The 18,755-nt window shown below is 46.4% G+C and overlaps 1 protein-coding gene and 1 non-coding gene across 3 annotated transcripts in view; one reads left to right on the top strand and one right to left on the bottom strand.

Moving 5' to 3' along the window:
- LOC149359740 (alpha-taxilin-like) overlaps positions 1-18,411 on the top strand; it is a 34,740-nt gene extending 16,329 nt beyond the window's left edge. For both annotated transcript variants that reach the window (XM_089571868.1, XM_089571867.1), the window contains 6 exons: positions 185-379; positions 2,690-2,809; positions 9,194-9,361; positions 13,591-13,686; positions 17,072-17,207; positions 18,076-18,411. In XM_089571868.1, coding sequence (XP_089427994.1) covers positions 185-379; positions 2,690-2,809; positions 9,194-9,361; positions 13,591-13,686; positions 17,072-17,207; positions 18,076-18,125 — 765 coding nt within the window. In that variant the 3' untranslated portion in view covers positions 18,126-18,411. The remainder of the gene's footprint in view (positions 1-184; positions 380-2,689; positions 2,810-9,193; positions 9,362-13,590; positions 13,687-17,071; positions 17,208-18,075) is intronic.
- TRNAA-CGC (transfer RNA alanine (anticodon CGC)) lies at positions 10,269-10,340 on the bottom strand. The gene has a single exon. It is a non-coding gene; the product is annotated as a tRNA-Ala (tRNA).
- Positions 18,412-18,755: the final 344 nt, after the last annotated feature.

Genomic DNA, 18,755 nt, shown 5'->3' with positions numbered 1-18,755 from the left:
GTCTCTTGGAGTGTGCCTTCAGCTTATGCCCATCTGTAATACTCTCATTGACATCAGTTTCTTTGTGGTCTCCGTGCTGTACGGTAACACCTTTATAGCCGTGTAACTAGTAATCGCTGAACATGTTTGTGGATGTCAGTAGGTGCGAGCATTGGCCTTCCCATGTTTGTGCACCTGCCTGCAGGACGAGTGCCTGATGCGCATCCGGGATGAAGAGGAGAAGCGCCGGGAGGTGGCGTCCAAGTTCCAGACGACCCTGCTGGACATCACGGCAGTGCTGGAGGAGAACCAGTCACGCAGCCTGCAGCTCAAGGAGGAGAACACGCAGCTCGCCCAGAGGCTGAAGGCCCTCATCGACCACTACGACGTCTGGGAGAAGGCCAGTGCCTCTTATCTCCGACATTGTCACATTGTCATTTGACCAACACTGTTCCTACTTCGAGTTATTGATCAATTCGCTCTCGCCCTACCATAAGCTTGCCGTCCCGGTTAGCTCAGTTGGTAGAGCGACTGCTCCGGTGAAGCGGTGGTCCCGGGTTCGAACCCCGAACCAGGGCGAATTTTTCTTTAACTACGAAGTTTCTGAGAAAGCTGCATAGCTTTCCTTTCTAGCCGTATGGCTGCGCTTGGGTGGATGCCAATGAGTATTTACTCCCTTATTATAGATACAGTAGACTCTCATTAATTAAAACTTCAAAGACTAGGGATTTTTGTTTGAATTATGAGAAGTTTTAATTATTAGAAGTGCACCTTAATATGAGCTAAGGCTAAATGTGATTTGCTGCAATGCGTATCTATGCATTGAATAGTATTTTGGGCCTAATGCGTAATGAAAATGTAGCTTAAGGTATTAGAGCATAAAATATGGGTAAAAGACAATGATATCTTTACTAAACCAGCAGTCTCCAACTGATCCTTCTTAAAAGGAAGGACCAGCAACGCGGCAGTCAGCATCCTAACTGGCCTGCAGCTGGGCTTGGCTGGTAGTGAAGCTCAGAAAACGAAACTGTGCAGCAACGGGACGACTCCCATCGTTAGGACGCCTCATGTGGCAGAGCAGACCTGGTGTATCCGACCTCGGTCGCTGCTCTTTCATGTGCCGGGAGCATTGGAGCAAGGCAAAGTTTGATTGAACTGAAATTATTCTCTTACGACGTGAATTTTTTTTTTTATCAAGAAAAAAAAATGGCTGAGGCTTAACTTGGTTAAGCCTGGAGAATGCGAAGCATCATCGTGTCGCGTAATTTGGAGGTGCACAACCACAGTGACGGCGCGAGGTGGGCCCCCGTTTCTCCACTGTCGTGACGTCATCGTGTCACGTGGTGTGACGTCATGTATCACCTGATTTGGAGGCGCACAGCGACGGCGCGAGGTGGGCCCCCGTTTCTCCACTGTCGTGACGTCATCATGTCACGTGGTGTGACGTCATGTATCACCTGATTTGGAGGCGCACAACCACAGCGACGGCGCGAGGTGGGCCCCCGTTTCTCCACTGTCGTGACGTCATCGTGTCACGTGGTGTGACGTTATGTATCACGTGATTTGGAGGCGCACAACCACAGTGACGGCGCGAGGTGGGCCTCCGTTTCTCCACTGTCGTGACGTCATCGTGTCACATGGTGTGACGTCATGTATCACGTGATTTGGAGGCGCATAACCACGGTGAAGGGCTGAAGTGGTAGCTAAAGTAGTATGCTTCGCATAAAAACATTCTACAACACGTCCTTGGCATGCCCATACTGCGCATTGTCTTGGAAGGTTTGGAGCAGCCGTATTTGTGCTGCATTGTCCAAAGCATAATTTCAAGGCTCATGTGACTCCTACTTAGTGTGCAGCGGCGAGGGTGCACACACATTTCATTGACGTCAAAGTGTCACCTGGCTGCGCAATCTCGGTTCTAATTCTTGCAGATTGAAAACAGGAGTGCTGTTATATGTAATTCATTTCGATAGCCAGAGTAACGCATTTATTATGGGAATACTGCATACATTATGTGAGGATTATGTGATGTCCGAATTATACAACAGTTTCATGTGGTCCACAGAAAGTTGCATATAATTGGGGTCCTGTTGTAATTGATGATGACTTGCAGTTTGTGAAGTTGCTGCATTCACATACTGCTGAACTTCATTGCTAATGTGGCTTTCTGGTTGCCACTTCTGTGCTTACTAAGCGTCGGCTGCTTAGAAGCAGCATTGAGAAGTCAATCTTATTGAGTAGTCAGCCTTATTGAGGAGTTGACCTTATTGAGGAGGCGACCTTATTGAGGAGGCGACCTTATTGAGGAGGCGACCTTATTGAGGAGGCGACCTTATTGAGGAGGCGACCTTATTGAGGAGGCGACCTTATTGAGGAGGCGACCTTATGGAGGAGTCGACCTTATTGGAGAGTCGACCTTATTGGAGAGTTGACCTTATTGTGGAGTCAACCTTATGAAGCTGAAGCAAAATTTGCAATGAAATGGAGGAACTTTCCTTTCTCAAGCCTCTCAGAGTTGCACTTGAGGCAATTTTATGGTTTAGGGAGCTGGTTTGCAGATTATAAGCTGGACCCAAATGGCTGGACCATGAAGAAATGGAGCTACTTAAGCTTGAGTGTAAATATAGAAATGATTTGCAGTGTAATGCAGCTGGTTTTGTGCTGTGAGCATTGGTGCCTCATGTGCCACCACCGTGCTCTCCCCCTGCAGAATGTGGACAATGTGCTGCAGCAGAAGGAGCTCCAGGTGCAGGTGACTGCGACACACCTGGCCAGGGCCCAGGCACAGCTGCAGCAGGAGAGGCAGGCATTCATGGCCGAGAAGCAGATGGTGAGCGACAGCATGGCTCATGCGTCCTTGGCACTGTGTCTCTTCTTGGGACATGCCGGAAAGAAACAACCTTGTTGCCACTTTTTGGTGTTTCTTGCAGTCCTTTGTCAACCTTTGTGACTTCGGAACAAGTGTCGATTGGGCCACTGAGTAAGGCGCCATTGTTGGCCTGCTCCTTGTGCAAGAGAAGATAATGCGTTTGCATGTGTATACAGTTGACATTTGACACTTTCAACTTGAAGGGGAGTGAATATTTTTTGGTGTGTGTGGATTTTAAACTAAAGAGAGGATATTTTACTTAATGGTCATGGAACTAAACCGTCAGTTCAAATAATCCAGACATTCAAATTAAGTGAGTTCGTGAGAGACCACTGTTTTGGGAGAGGGGGAAAAAAGCTGTAGTGGCAAGTGGTCGAGCATTGATATCATCACATGTGCTTCCTTGAAAGAAAGGAATTAGGAAGGCCATCTGCAGTGGTAGTTATCCTAGCAGCTGGCCTAGCCGTCTCCCCTCCAAATGTACACCCAATGAAATGAACCCAGGCTATTCTGTGCCTTGTCGTTTGTCCATGTCCAGCCCATGCGCGAGTATGTATGCCTTTGTGCACGTGCACACGTCATCTGAGTGGGAAGCACGAAACTAACTACACAGCTGATGGGTTTGGCGATGGCACTGACCCTTCCAGTCCTTTTACTGCTCCTCAGGGATCTATAAATGCAATAGACATGGCTCACTACCTTTGAACACAGGCAGCATGCCTTATACCCGTGCCACACGCTCGCAAGAAATGGCAGTAAATGTTTACGGCCTTAAGTTTGTTAATGCCATTATCGAAAGTGACGATGACGATAACGCTTGCAAGGTAGTCAAAAGTTTCATCTGAATACAAACATTGCTAATGAGCACAATATATGGGAAACGTTGTTCAAATGTAATATAAAAACGATTTTTCAGAAAATGCGGCTGTTCCTGCTTTACAAGTTGAAAAAGTAGCCATAAACTCGCATGTCAGCACCCAAGTCAAGAGTACCTGTCAATAAGGCTGGTTAAAAAGGCGCTCTTCGCATCGAAAATGTGGTATAGACGACTCATCTGACTGAAAGTTAAGAATTAACAATTTCCTATTGGTTAGGAAGTTGTTACTAGCAAAACCGCATGCTTTTCTGCGTGTGGAATGGGAATGAGAGTACGCATTGCACGAGCGAATGAGTTGTGGCGAACTCAGTAGGTCGCGAATAGCAGTAAGGCGAATGCCATTAAATTTGTGTGTGGCACTGCACGAATGCCATTAAAACTTAAGGCAGTAAGCACTTAATGGCATTAAATCTGTCCGTGTGGCACTGGTATTATTCAGCGTCAGTAGAATAGTGAGAGCTATCGACCAGAATCCAGAGCCGCTCCTGGGCGCGGCCATTTTCCGCCGACTGGTGCGCCGCGGTGCGGGCGTTTCTTTGAGGACTGCGGGGCTGCGGCAGCTCCGCGGCCGCGCCTGCATATAGCCGCGCTTCGGGCGCTAAAAAAACATTGCCGAGCATACTTCCGCTGCGTGGCTGTGTTGCAGGAAGTATTCACGTTATCAAAGGGAGCACATTGATGCGTTTTAATGACATTTAGTTTGACATTCACGTGAATTGTGCTGACGCTTAGAACGCGCTCGTGCTTACATCGCTACCGTCTTGGTGGTCCACTGCAAAAAAAAAAAAAACTTTTTGTTCAATATCAAGTATTAGGTGTGCGGCTAGCATGCAGTTCCAATTCCCATGCACTCTTAATCCTTCGGCCATAAAGTACCACCCGCAAACAGGGCTTTCTTGTCGCATGCGTGGTGCGCCAGTTTATCAACAAATTACCGCTGTGAGCTTAACTGAGTCGCAGCGCCAACAAAAAACAAAATTTTTCATGGTTTATGCAACCTGGTGCGTAAAAACGTACTTTCGCTCAAATTATCAAAGCTTGAATAGATATTAGCAGCGAATCCAGCTTTCACGAATTGTGAGGTCCAAAGTCGCGTTCATTTCATTCGGTAGCTCTCGGCGCGTGTGACAGCGTTGCGTAGGCGTTTGGCTAAGTGTGAATGAATGTATTAAAATCGCGCATATTTTCCTATGATTAAGGTAGATAGCAAAAGCAGAAAGACACTACGGTAAACTCTTTACCCCCCCCCCCCTTGATCCCTATGGCATGCGTGCGGAAAGAGCAACTGAAATCGGTAGCGGTCGTGCTTGCAATCCTGTGCATGAAATGTGTTCAATGGGAACTAGAGCAAGCTCAGCGCAAGGAGGTGATCGAAAAGACGCGCTTCGTCGGGACAACCTTCAGTCTGTAGCTCGCCTATCCAGTTACTATACCACTGATTCAAATCAATAAATCCACATTCCTGCGCCTAAAATTATCATAGATGCTAGCGCACGTAAAAGACGGCAACAAACGACACGCCAGCGCAGAAATATGCTTAGAAGTGTCGGTTTCCAGTCCGTACGCTACCTGGCCGACTGCTCCGCGCGAAAAATCCTTGCTGTTCACATTACTATTCCAGAATTTCCCTGAGCAGCGCCGCCGCACCAGCGGCTTGGTGGAGCAGCGTCGCCGCTGCGGTGCCAGCGTTTAGAATTCTGAGCCAGCAGAATATCATAATTGAAAAACGTAGCGCGAAAAACGAGACACAGGAAAGGTGAAGACAGGACACGAGCGCTAATCATCAATATCAATATCATCATGGTGGGCACAAACAACGAGACAGACGCGCACTGCCTTGCCGCACTTACTCACATCCAATTGAACGGAAAAAAAACTCGCAGATGTCACGTTAACGACTAACTGCGCGCAAGATAACCGCAGTACTGTCTGGTAGAGGGAAAATGTGAGTAGTGAGGCACAGCGCACACTCTCATACGTTAGCTGATGCAGCACAACAACGGCAGAAGCGAACACGTAAACATGCATTCTACGCGCGCGCCGGCGCGACCCGCAGTCCATCGGTCCGCGCGCGCCGATAGATGGCGACTGGTGTCGAGAGTAGGGGTGCGCCAGCAGCCTGCGTGTGAGGGTAAAAGAATCTGGTCTATAGTCTGGCCTGGCAGGCTGTGCCAACGCTCGTGCCAGCCTCTCCCATACTACCCCAGATGGTGTGCCACTATGATCATCATTGTATTTCCATCTGCCTCTGTGGTCCACATCTGCCAGCGGGGTGGTGCCTACTTTCACGTTCTGATGCACGCTTCAGTGCATGCTCCGCTCAAGCGCTCGAGTCTGTGAAGTAATTTTTCCCTGGTTGCATTTTGAGCCAGCAATGAAATTTTGTTATGCTGAAAGCGCAGCAACATCTGCTTCGTTATATTTAATCTAGAAGTACATGGTGTTCCTTGGGTGCAAGGTTATCAAAACTGGAATACCGTATATTTGCTCGCATAATTTGCGCACTTTTTCTTTAAGGGCTTCAAAAGAGGGCTGCACAAATTATGTGAGATTTTGTGAACACGTCCTAAGAAACTTTACATAACGCACAATACCTATGTACTATATATTTCCGCCTACACATCGGCTTCCCAACTGTTATCTGTCGCCGGACAAAAAAAATCAAATAAAGGTTACTCCAAGTATTAAATGCATACCCTCCTGTCCTGTCCCACGTTATGTAGTTCCCCGTGGCATGGCATAACGGTGCACGCACAGCTCAGAGCAATAAACGTTCCGTGATACAGTCGTGAAGCCAGCAGTCAGAGGTAAATGGAAATAAAAGTCAATCAATCGTCGCTCTTGCCTGTGGCCTAGCTGACTAACGACAAACAAAACAGCGAACTGCATGGTAGTGTCAGATTCCGGCGCGTGCCAGGGGTTTCTGGAAGTTTGCTCCCGCAACTGTTCATCCGGGAAAGCGACCGTTAGCGCAAGCTATCGGAGTAAATGGTGCTCAGTTTGTCCCCTTGCCATTCACACTTTTCGCAGTCGCACACGGCAGCATGGCTGCAACTATCTTCCTAGGCTTGCCTTGCGTGCACCCCCCTGCATGCTGGTGGTCTGGTGCACCCGGGAGCGTAAAATATGCGAGCAAATGTTTTTCAGTGGAAACCTCAGCTGTCATGCAGGCATTGTGGAATCAGGGTGTAGAAGAGTGTTATATGAAAATATTGGAAGATATTTATAACGATTGCACAGCTACTATAGTTCTCCATAAAGTCAGCAATAAAATTCCAATACGGAAAGGTGTCAGGCAGGGGGACACGATCTCGCCAATGCTCTTCACTGCCTGCTTACAGGAGGTATTCCGGGGACTGGAATGGGAACAGTTGGGGATAAGAGTTAATGGAGAATACCTGAGTAATTTGCGATTCGCTGATGACATTGCCTTGCTAAGGCACTCAGGACAAGAACTGCAAAGCATGATCAATCAGTTAGACAGGCACAGCAGAACGGTGGGGCTAAGAATTAACATGCAGAAAACCAAAGTAATGTTCAACAGCCTAGCAAGGGAACAGCAGTTCGCAATTGGTAGCGAGGTGCTGGAAGTAGTAAGAGAATATGTTTACTTAGGGCAGGTAGTGACCGCAGATCCGGATCATAAGAGGGAAATAACTAGAAGAATAAGAATGGGGTGGAGCGCATATGGCAGGTTCTCTCAGATCATGAATGGTAGCTTACCAATATCCCTGAAGAGAAAAGTATACAACAGCTGTATCCTACCGGTACTCACCTATGGGGCAGAAACGTGGAGGCTAACAAAGAGGGTTCAGCTTAAGTTAAGAACAACGCAGCGAGCTATGGAAAGGAAAATGATAGGTGTAACGTTAAGAGATCGGAAGAGGGCGGAGTGGGCGAGGGAACAAACGCGGGTTAATGACATCTTAGTTGAAATCAAGAGGAAGAAATGGGCTTGGGCAGGGCATGTAATGCGAAGGCAAGATAACCGCTGGTCCTTAAGGGTAACGGAGTGGATTCCAAGAGAAAGCAGACGTAGCAGGGGACGGCAGAAAGTTAGGTGTGCGGATGAGATTAAGAAGTTTGCGGGGATACAGTGGCGGCAACTGACAAAGGACAGGGTTAATTGGAGAGACATGGGAGAGGCCTTTGCCCTGCAGTGGGTGTAGTCAGGCTGATGATGATGATGTTTTTTATATATATCTGGGTGATAAATTAGGGTTGTGCAAATTGCACGAGGGTGACAAATGCGTAAATACCGTACCTCATTGCATCAAGGATTTTGTTACATCAAGGCTTAACTGTAGCGCTGTCATTATGACTGATGACTTGTGGCTGTCGAACATCTGGTGTGTGGTTGTCTACTTTTTGGCTAATGCTAATCATTCAGAATTCGGAGCTTCCAAGGAGCTGCCGCAGAGCTACTCGTTCATCACTAGCAGATTAGATGAAAGAATTCATAAGACTGCATGCCGTCTCTTCTGTCATGTTTCAATGGAAGAAGGGTGGAGTGCCAGATGGTAGCAGTGATGCAATTGTGATATGGCTGCATAGTTATGATCCTTCACATGATATTTATGTCGGCTATGGGCCACTCTAGATTTCAGGAGCATAGTTGTCGTAGAAGAACCACTGTGGTCTCAGCTTTCTGGTCATTCAGAGGGGCCAGTTCTTGGGCCAACATTGAGAAATTGATTGCATAGTTAATTTGTGATCGATGGTGCTTGTGTGAATGGTCTTTGAGTGCTCAGCTTGTCTGGGGTGAAATGCTTTGGAAATGGGTCTTTGACCCCACCCTGAGTAGACAAAAGCGCTTTGCGCCGTGTCTCTCTTTGTTCAAGGCTGCCCTTGTGTCATAATTACCGTATATTGCCGCGCATAAGTCGACATTTTTTTTTTTTAAATGTCCTTCCAAAGTTGAGGGTTCGACTTATAATCGGAGTCAACGTATATGCAGAGTCTTATAGTCGGCCTATATGCGGGGTCAAAAGTAATTTCGACCAAGTCGCGGAAAATATCGCCCTGTGCGCTCGTAATTCCATAATAGTTGTCAGACACGGTGCGGAAGTGGATCTGCTTAAAAAAACTTGAATTTAATTGAGATATGCACCAAAGGTTTGTTGTAATATGATAGCAACTTGTTATCCGCAAACCAGTGGCAGCAGTGGCTCATAAGATGATGATCGCGACTGTCTCCTCATAAGCGACGACGAGTCAGAGATGTCTCGTGAACAAATAAATGTTTCTTTATGACTCGGCCTTCTGAAAAACTTTTTGGGCGAGCTAGGACCACAGGGTGTGGCAGCGTCGACCTAAATTCGGAGTCTAACTTTTTTTTTGCCCAAAGGGGGCCACGAGTTGGGGGCTCGACTTATAATCGGAGTCGACTTATATTCGGCAATATTTGGTAATCTTTATCAACAATTCACTGAAAGTCGCTGTGTTACCAATGCTGCTCCCACCTGCAGGTGCTGAAGCAGGTGTCTGATTCAGAGCGCAAGACAGCTGAACTGGTGGCCCGGGAGTCGCACCTTCGCCAGGAACTGTCGTCACATGCCACCAAGTACGAGGAGTTCCAGGGTGCCCTGACCCAAAGCAACCAGCTGTTCCGCACTTTCAAGCTTGACATGGAGAAGGTACTTGCCCACCCTTGAGCCGGGGAGTCGGCCGACACCTGTCGTAGGTAGGCAGGTGGCACGACTCAGTGGGGTTTGCTCAACATAATAAGCACAGGCACGGAAATTGGAAACGCACAGACTGTGTGGTTTCGATGACTTCATCACCGCCTACTTTTTCTTTTTGTGCCGACATGTTGTATTGCTCATCTATTCTTACTGAGGGACAGAACATCTGAGGGATGGGATGGCGGGTGAGCGCAGGCACGGTCAGGTTGCTGGAAAAATGTAACGTAACAACTATTGCCAAAGCATTTTTTTTTTCTTTAATGCAAAAGCATTACACGTCCTCCCGTAGCACAAAAGGTGGCGACCGTCACTGTTTGTGGCACGAAATTCTTCAGTGACGTCACCATTGCTTTCGCGTGACGTGCAGTAAACCACAAGTTAGTGACGTCTGCAGCAAAGAAGAAAAATAAAATTTGTTCCGAAGGTGCAGGGAATTGATACAAGGACCTTCAGATTGCGAGGCGAGCTCAAAACCCATAGGCCACAAAAACGTGTTGTTCTTGGCGAATCAAGGTGAGCCTAGTGCGTGAGTTTTCTGATGACTGCGTGCTAATGAGTAGGTGTGTTATTAGAAAGGAAGGAATCTTTACTGAACCTCGCAATAGAGCTCACAATGAGACTATGCTTTCGCATTCAAAGTACATGAGCAGTGCCCTCCGTAATTTTAGCAAACAAGGAAGGGGATGAGGGGCTCGTTGTAAATATGACAGAAGCCAACAGCCACAGAAACCAAGGAGCACAGGGGATTTTTTTTTTAATTAATGTATTTATTTTGTGGTGTTCATCAATTTAGAATATTGCTGAATATGTTATCGCTTAAAGCTAATTGATTAGAAAAGCAGAAGAAAAAACAACCACATGCCGCCGGTGGGATCCGAACCCACGACCTCCGAATTGCGCGTCCGGTGCTCTACCTCTGAGCTACGGCGACGGCTGTCAAACCTTCTGCTTCTGCTTTCGGGGGTATTTATGTTTACAGGTAACGTAACCTTGAGAGTGTTCATCAGCGCCACCCACGTTCATAAGCGGCGGACGTAGAACGTCCTGATTTATGCCGGGAGTACGATTTTGATCGCCCTGGGCACAGCTAACCAAGAGACCTATTTCACAAGCCTACTGCGCATGCACACAGCTTGCAGCCAGGATGTTAGTATAGTCCTCACTGGTTTGCCGTTGCTTTTAAGCTTGAGGCAACCTTGGGACAGGTACCCACCCAGGCCATGAAGGGAGGCGAGGTTCGCTCGTGATTGTTCTTCACGGCGCTGTCGATGGCTAGCATTTTGTAGGATTTCGAGATGGGAAGTGGGATCTCAGATGTACTTTTTTCAGCTGTGAGGTATTACTCTTTTCAGCACCAGCCATAACTCCTTAAGTAGAAATTTTAAGTTTCAGTGGGAATGTATTTATACTTTCAAATAAATTGACTGGTCTGGGAACAAATCAGATCTTACACTTTCGAAACATAGCTACATGCCCCGTAGTACCTTTCCTATCTTCATAACCTCTTCTAATAGGCACAGTTGTCATGAAGCTCCGTTAAATTCTTTGCGGCAGCAGTGGCATAGTGAAACATTTGGTGAAGTCTGTCTGCAGTAAAAGCTCGTTAATTCAACCCCCGTTAACTCGTAAATCCGGATAATTCGAACTGCCAGCACAGCCTGCGCCCGTGCAAGTCTACGGCTTCAGACGATCGCTAATTCAGATGGTACAGGCCTCACACAGAATAATTTAAATGGGCTCCCAAAGGAAGGCTACATGTAGGAATCGCAGGCACAACAAGCGGTCGTTAAACTAGCCCTACTGAAACCTGAATTGCATGTTGCAGAGTCGCCTGCGCTCTGCTGACATGTTCGCAATGGCACGCGTGACGAAAAACGGGTGGCCTTGTCTCCTAGATGTGTTCGACCGCGTAGTTTCGGTTTCGCTTCTCGGATCTTCGCTGTAAGCCATATCGACGACGAAAAACTGGTGGCCTCGTCTCTGAGAGGTGTTCGACCGCGTAGTTTCGGTTTCGCTTTTGGGATCTTCGCTGCAGGCCACGTCAACGGTGGCTATTGGCCGCGTATCAGCCAGCCAACTGAGCCCAGCTGCACGTCATTTCGAAAACTAATTGGCACCACTGCGCGTTTCCTTTACTCCGAAACCATGCTTGTCGCGTGCTGTTCGCTGTTTGTATACAGTGAAGCACGGCCGCTGATCTGATCCACGCAGCCGTGGACGAAGCATGGCCGCTTATGAGGAGACTCGACCGCTACCGCGTCACACCGTGAAGGATGCCGGGCACCATGTTGGAACAGCTGTGCTTCGACGCTCCCGACAGTGGGCACGCAGTAAGGCGTTGGTGGAAATGCGACAAATAGTCATTGTCGTGCTGTGCTCATCTCAGAAGCAGGCGACCATTGCCCAATCTTTCACCAGATAAATTTTCCACGATGCAGCCGGCTTGTGTCAGTTCATTTTTAAATCATTCGATAGCTCGAACGTTTTTTGCCAATGCCTTATAATTTGAATTAACGAGGTTTTACTGTACCAGCCGATGTCACTTTTGCAGCCATGAACAGTGACGAGGTTGCTTATACTGAATAAAATGATATATGTAATGTGCAGTCTTCTGAGAATATTCAGTAATTTTGAATATTTGGTCGAACAGTAAAGTATTTGATACTCGATTCAGTCCCATTGTTTGGTACTCAAAATCTAAAAGTACTCATCTCAAGCGAATAACGTTTCTGGAACGCTTTGCCTCATGGGGTTTTGGTCCAGCGTACTTCCTGTGGGAAGGCATCTCTGAGCACGTGCAGCTGAAAGCAGCACCTGAGCAAAGATGCGTTTGAGATTGAGACCAGCTGTTAGAGGAAAGTGGCGATCAAAGACTGTAAAATGACGCAGCTTCCATGCCTTCTGCTCTCGTGTGGCGCGGCTGACTGAGCGGTAAAACCTAACGGTCAACTGTCCCGTAGATTCGGATTGTGGTGTGTGGCATGCTCTGGAGGTTTGCTTTCACACAGCCTACCGTTCATTCTGGAAAGCGACCCTGGCAGCGCGAGCAAGCTGGATAAAAGGCGCAGTTAGTGGAACCAATTTGTATGTGAATTAACAGTTCCTTTTTCTGGCACGTGGAGTGCTGTGAACAGGCTCCGGTATGCAGTGCATAATACCTGCAGCTCGGCCGAACCCACCTCGAACCCTGCAGATAGGCCGGCACCTCATGTCAATTGACTCCCTCAGTTTTGGTTCGGCAAATTTGCAAAAGATGGACATTTTTGTTGCACGGAGCTCCAGGAGTCAGCGTGAAAGGGCACCAGCACTGCACATTTTTATTATTTTTTTTCAAGTAGTGTTCTTGTGTGTTAGAAAAACACATAATTGAAAATGCCTTTTGTGCCATTCAACATCTTTTGTGTCCCAGCAGTATTCTAAATTATTCAAAGAAAATTTCTGTTCCCTTTGAATTCGCTTCGAACCAAAAAAAACAAACTTTTTGCACGAGCCTAGTATACATTACAGCTGGAGTCTCGTTAACTGAAACTTGCTTCATTTTAATATTAGACTGTTTACTGACCTCAGGGTCCCACTTCAAAGTCATGCATATTTTAATGAGCAGAAATGTCCACAAGTTTGAATTCCAAAAGGGACAAACTGAGCTAAAGCACACTATACAGCTGTATGGTGGAAGCGAAAGGTCTCACCTAATTTTAATTCAGTTGTGAAAATCACATAAAAGGAGATGTTCTGAAGTGAAATTTTGGTACTGTCAGTCCATTGCAATGTGACCAAATATTGGCATGGTTTTTACATCAAAAAGTTACATTTTTTTAGCTAATACATGCTTGCATAAAGACTTTTATTGGTACATAAAGTACCGGTTGGGGTTGAGAAAGTAGATGTCTTGCTGCGGATGGATGGTGGATCCTGGCCATGGACAATGTGTTCCCTTTCATACTCCACTGGAATGTATAATGAAATGCATAAATATTTTGAGCCATGCAGATTTGATTATCACTGCCTGCGCAGATTTCTTGCTTAAGTTTTTTTTTTGCTTAAGCACAAATCTGGCCAGTAAACTGCCACATTGTGTTAGTGGAGCCGTGCGTGTCCATTGCACGATGTCTTCTGTTGTACAGCATCTGTGATCTTGGTGTGCTGACACACCTCTCTTCCTTCTCCTTTGCTCTGTGCAGATGTCCAAGAAGATCAAGAAACTGGAGAAGGAGACGGTCCAGTGGAAGTCTCGCTGGGAAGCCAGCAACAAGGCCCTCACAGAGATCACAGCAGAGGTAGGACGTGCAAGTGTGTGTATAGACTATAGAGCACAGGCTGACTTTGTCAGGAATAGATGCCGGCACCAGAACCCTTACGTGAATTGGAATTTTTTTTTTACCACATTGCACTTGTCTTCCGCACTGTCCGCTCTCTCCTGTGCTTATGTCTGCAAGGGTATGGAAGATGACCCTTCACTGGTGTGAAACTGAAGTAGTGTTCAGATATCAGACCAGGGCTTGCAGAGAGTTTGTGAGAATCTTGGGGTGCATTGACCTCTACAAAAAGGTGGTGGGCTAGAGCGCATAAGTGGTGTGCTGTGCAGCAAAGGAAGCATGCTGCCAGCAGCCACTGGGTTTATTTTGCCTGCAAGATATTTACCAAGGAGATTGCTAGCAGGATCACAGCAGTGTTAGACTTCAGTGAACCAAGGGAACAGGCTGGTATTGGGAAGAGGTCAGTGCCTTTTGCATGGGCTTCTGAAAAGGGGGGGGGGGGGGGGGGGGGGGGGGGGGGGGGGGGGGTGGAGGGGGGGGGGGGGTTGTCCCCCTCTGGAATTACGGATATTATTTATGCACTAGTAGAAAACAGCTACACAGCTTGATTAGCTCGCTTAGGTGATATTAAGTTATCAGATTTTGCTTATTGAGTTCAATTCTTTGTTCATTAATAAATTCTAATGTTTGTTCTTCAAGCCTAGCACTAATTTGCTGCTTCTAATTTTTGTGTCATGTGCACAGTTTAGACCACAAATAGTTCCTTTTTGGTGCTAATCTACCGCCTCCCCCATACCCGGCCATCGGGTGCACCCCCCTGGAAACAGTTCTGCGGACGCCCTTGCCCTTTTGCAAGTATGGCGGAAGGCGGGGCACAGGGTTGCCACGCATGAGCCCGTTCCCTGAAGATTTTGCAATTGGGACTCCAGTAATAAAAACTTTCCTTCTAAGACCGCCTTCTCCACTTAAGAATGAAACTAAACTGATGTTCAATACTGTGCGAGGGATGCGACAGTTTGTGATAAGTAGCAACATGTTGGAAGCAGGAAGTGAGTACGTCCTCCTCTGCTAAGTAGTAACTGCAGATTTGAACTATGAGAAAGAAGTTATCAAGAAAATGGACTGGATAGCATTTGGCTCACACTAATAGCAACTTTCTGATATTTGTCTGAGAAAAAGTATATTATGCAGTTGTATTTTGCCAGTACTACTCACCTGTGGGTCCAAAGTGTGGGAGCTAATGAAAAGGCCTAAAATTTTTACAAGGGGAGTGTAGTGGGCTTAGGAAAGGAGAATGATGAGGGTAACAGAGAGAGAGCAGCATGGATTGGAGAACAAACTGGTGTTAGCGATGTCGGAATGTGAAGAACAGATAAACTGATTGTCTGTTAGAACAACAGAGGGGATTCCAAGGGAAGGGAAGTGTGGCCAGGGGCAGCGGGGGGTCGGATGGGGGGATTAGGTGAGGATATTTGCTGATTTTGGGGAGGGCCTTTGTACTGCAGTGGACATAATCTGGCTGCTGCTGATGATGGCTCTGATGCTGCAGTTGGACACTAGCATTAGATTTTGCCTCCTCTACTCTGCGATGTTCCACTCATATGTTGTAGACAAAATTGGCCTGCACTGTACTGCCTCTTCCATAACTGACTACTGTGCAGCGACACGCAAGTGCATCTGAGAACATAATGCTGGGGCTTCCTGAATGTTTTGAGTTGATGGTTGCTTTACATGGCTCAAACTGCTCTCTACAAATAATTTATGCTGTTTTAAAGCAGCAAACTGCTACCAAAACTGTGCTGCAGAGGTGAACATTGTTCACATGGTGTCACGTACGTTGTTGGCAAAGGTTTTTCGCTCAATTTGAGCCGCTATATTAGTGAATGCAAGTACCGTGTTCATGAAATGTCTGATGTAAAAGAAAAAAAGCCTAATTTTTTGTTGTTCAAGCCTGGAGCAATTATCATAGGACGAACAGTATTTGTGAAATAGCAAATGCAGGGCTGCCCGTAGGAATCATTCTAAGCGAAGTTACCATCAACTTTAAAATTGATTTGTGCAAAAACAAAATGCCGCATAGCTGCATAACTTACCATATTAATGATCAGAGCAAAAAGGAGGATATACAGTAAAAGTTCAAATGCATGCTTGTCAGGAAAGCGTGGAGTTTACCTTGGTGGATTACTGCTTACGAGGGACACAGAAGTTGGTTCTGATTTCCTTGGTCATTTCTGCCTCTTTTAGCTTGATTTTTCCTTCACAATTGCTTTGATGGTTGCGTCCAGCTTGTTCCAAGTTCAGCTATGGTGTTCTTAAGGGGGGACACTACCCTAAACAGTGAACTTTTGAACCACTTGCTCGATTTCATTAAAACTTGTGCGGCTAGTTTATATTATTGCCGTGACCACCTCTGCCAAATTTAAATATTCTAGAATAAGTATGAAGCACGTTATGCAACCTTTATGCCAAGAATGACTATGCTTGCTTAGGAAAACTATTGTTTTGAAAATCAGGGTAATTTTTCTAATTTTTTGTGTTATATGGCATTAGGAATGTCCAGAGCATACAACTGTGGAATTATTTTGCTTAGTTTTCATATATTTCTAAACAATGACACTATATAAAGAATAATATTGCATTTTCATTTTGCATCAATGTTTTAAAAGTCATTTTTTAGTGTGAAAAAGGAAAAAATCACAAACTGAGTGCACAGTTGTGTTCCTTGTAAAATTTCGCTCCAGAAAACCTGCTACAATACCAATATTATTAAGTAATATTGGAATGATAGTTTTTCTAAGCTGACAGTTTACTGAAGAAACAGGAGATGAGAAGAATAGGCCTACAAGATTGAAAATCATCTCATTTTATTTTAAGCACTACAATGACCAAGACAAGCCCCCCCCCCCCCCCCCCCTGAATAATAAAATCTGGCAGAGGTGGTCCCAGCAGTGATATTCGCAAGTTTCAATGAAATCGAGCAAGCGGTTCAAAGTTCACTTTTTAGAGCAGTGTTCTCCCTTAAAAGGACCTCCAAGCCACTATCACGAGCTGTTATGAGTTTTTTTTTTCCCAGCCCTGGTCATTCTTTGTAGCGTCAGCCTCCTGTTAATTGCACTGTGCAAACAAAACACTACCACCTATAATCTTGGTCGCAGAAGAAGACAGAAGTGCATGCTCATGTCATCAAAAAAGATTTGTCAAGCCATCGTGCTGTGTATAATTGTAAAGGCTCCATCAGGCACGGTGGTGTGCCTTCCACGGTGCTAGCAGCGCCAAGAGGAAATCATTGGAGGCAATCAAACGGCGGATTTGATGAGAGGCAGCTGTGTGATAGCAACCTCTGCTCTGTTGTGCCCGGGCTTTGACTGAACTCTCTCTCGCCGCATGGTTTGGTTTCCGTGAACAGAAGCAGAGCCGTGACAAGGAGCTCGAGGCAGCCCAGCAGCGAGTGAGCAAGCTGGAGAAGCTGTGCAGGGCATTGCAGCTGGAGAGGAACGAGCTGAGCCAGAAGGTCAAGGAGCTCGTCCCCACCACTGCCACAGGTGTGCGGTCTTTCGGCTGAAAACTTATAACTTATAACTTATAACCATCTAACGGAGTCGGTCTGCAGAGGTCAGGTCTGTGGTAGAAAGCAGGAACGTGGGGCTCTTGACGCCACAAAACAAAGTGAACAAGGGTTCAAGGGGGGAGCCTCAGTTCTGAACATGGCCAGAGTTGAGACACAACTGTGCAGTGGCGATTTCAAACTGTAGAGCATGAGAAAGGCCTTCCTCGTTGCTGTGTGGTGGATTCTCGTGCTACAAGCATCACAAGAGCTGGCACGTTTTCTGGGGGAAAATTTTTCCCATTTTCAATGGGGCAATGAAAAACCTTTCAGTGATTTTATTCTTTTGTCATTAGCAGTTATGGGCTGCCTTTGTTTCTAACGTGGGTCTTGATGTTAAGACCACGTTGGACAGTTTGTGCTCCACCACAGTGAACTTACAACTTTCAAGAATGCCATGGTGCTGTTGCAAGTGCATATGCTTTTATTTCTTCCTTCTGTTGGCATTGTCACCGTTTGATGCTATCCCCCTTCTCTCAATGAAGAGGACCAAACTGGGAGCACACCAACTGAAGTCAACCTCTCTTTCTTTGCTGTACATAAATACTTTCACACTGTGCACTTGATTTTGCCAGACACTATGTGCAAGTGGTGTGATTTGCGGTGTCTGGTGTGTCGTTTTATATCGGCAATGTGTTGTCCTTCCTGTTGTTCCTGTTGCCGGAACCTTTAAAGGTATGGGAGTGACATGCAGTGGAGTAAACTTGCATGCTAAGAGTGAAGCGGAACTTAGATGGTTCCAGCATGGCTGTGTCAGCACGACAGTGAGGTAGTGGGCCTTACCTTTTTGTTTGTCTCTTTTTCAGAAGAAACCGAGGCCACCACAACCACCGTGAACGAAGTGGCAGAAGAATGAGAAGCAGTTAGTCGGGAAGCTTTAGAAGTACAAAGCTCACAGGCGCCTTACTGTTTTCTTTTTTTTCATTACACTTTAGTTGTTGAGCAAGGGCAAGACTCAAGGCGCTGCAGTCAGGGAATGAACACACACACCGTAGTCTTTGCCACCCACATTATTTAATATAAGTATTTCACAGCAACAAGTGCTTGGCCGAGAAGAGCCAGCGTACAAAGATTGTGGGAAAAATAAATGCCCACCTGCCGCGATGCAGGTATCTGAAGAAAATGTGCTATTCCCTGCTTGAGGAATGTTGTGCCTCTTTTGTTCAGTGACAGAAAGTACTCCTTCGTGCAATGCTGTTAGTAGTGTGCTGCATTGGAGAGTTTCCTCCTGCCAGCTGTGAACTAATCATGCCTATCTTGCTGCTAAGAAACGAATACGTGAAGACTTGTAGCCAAGCAGATGTTGTCAAGTCAAACTGGAAGGCTTCTTCCCCAGTCCTGCCCTCTGTACGGCTAAGAATAACAAAGGCTTGCACACGATTATGGCATGAACAGTAGGTTTCTCGCCAACATATGTAGACTCTCATTTATTCAAACTTCAAGGGACCAGAGATTTTTGGTTGAATTATCAGAAGTGTACTTTAAT

The sequence above is a fragment of the Amblyomma mixtum genome, chromosome 2, assembly GCF_055824585.1.
Source record: "Amblyomma mixtum isolate Tamu chromosome 2, ASM5582458v1, whole genome shotgun sequence".
Lineage (NCBI taxonomy): Eukaryota > Metazoa > Arthropoda > Arachnida > Ixodida > Ixodidae > Amblyomma > Amblyomma mixtum.
Note: the sequence above shows the minus strand (reverse complement) of the source record. Positions and strands in the feature narration are given on the sequence as shown.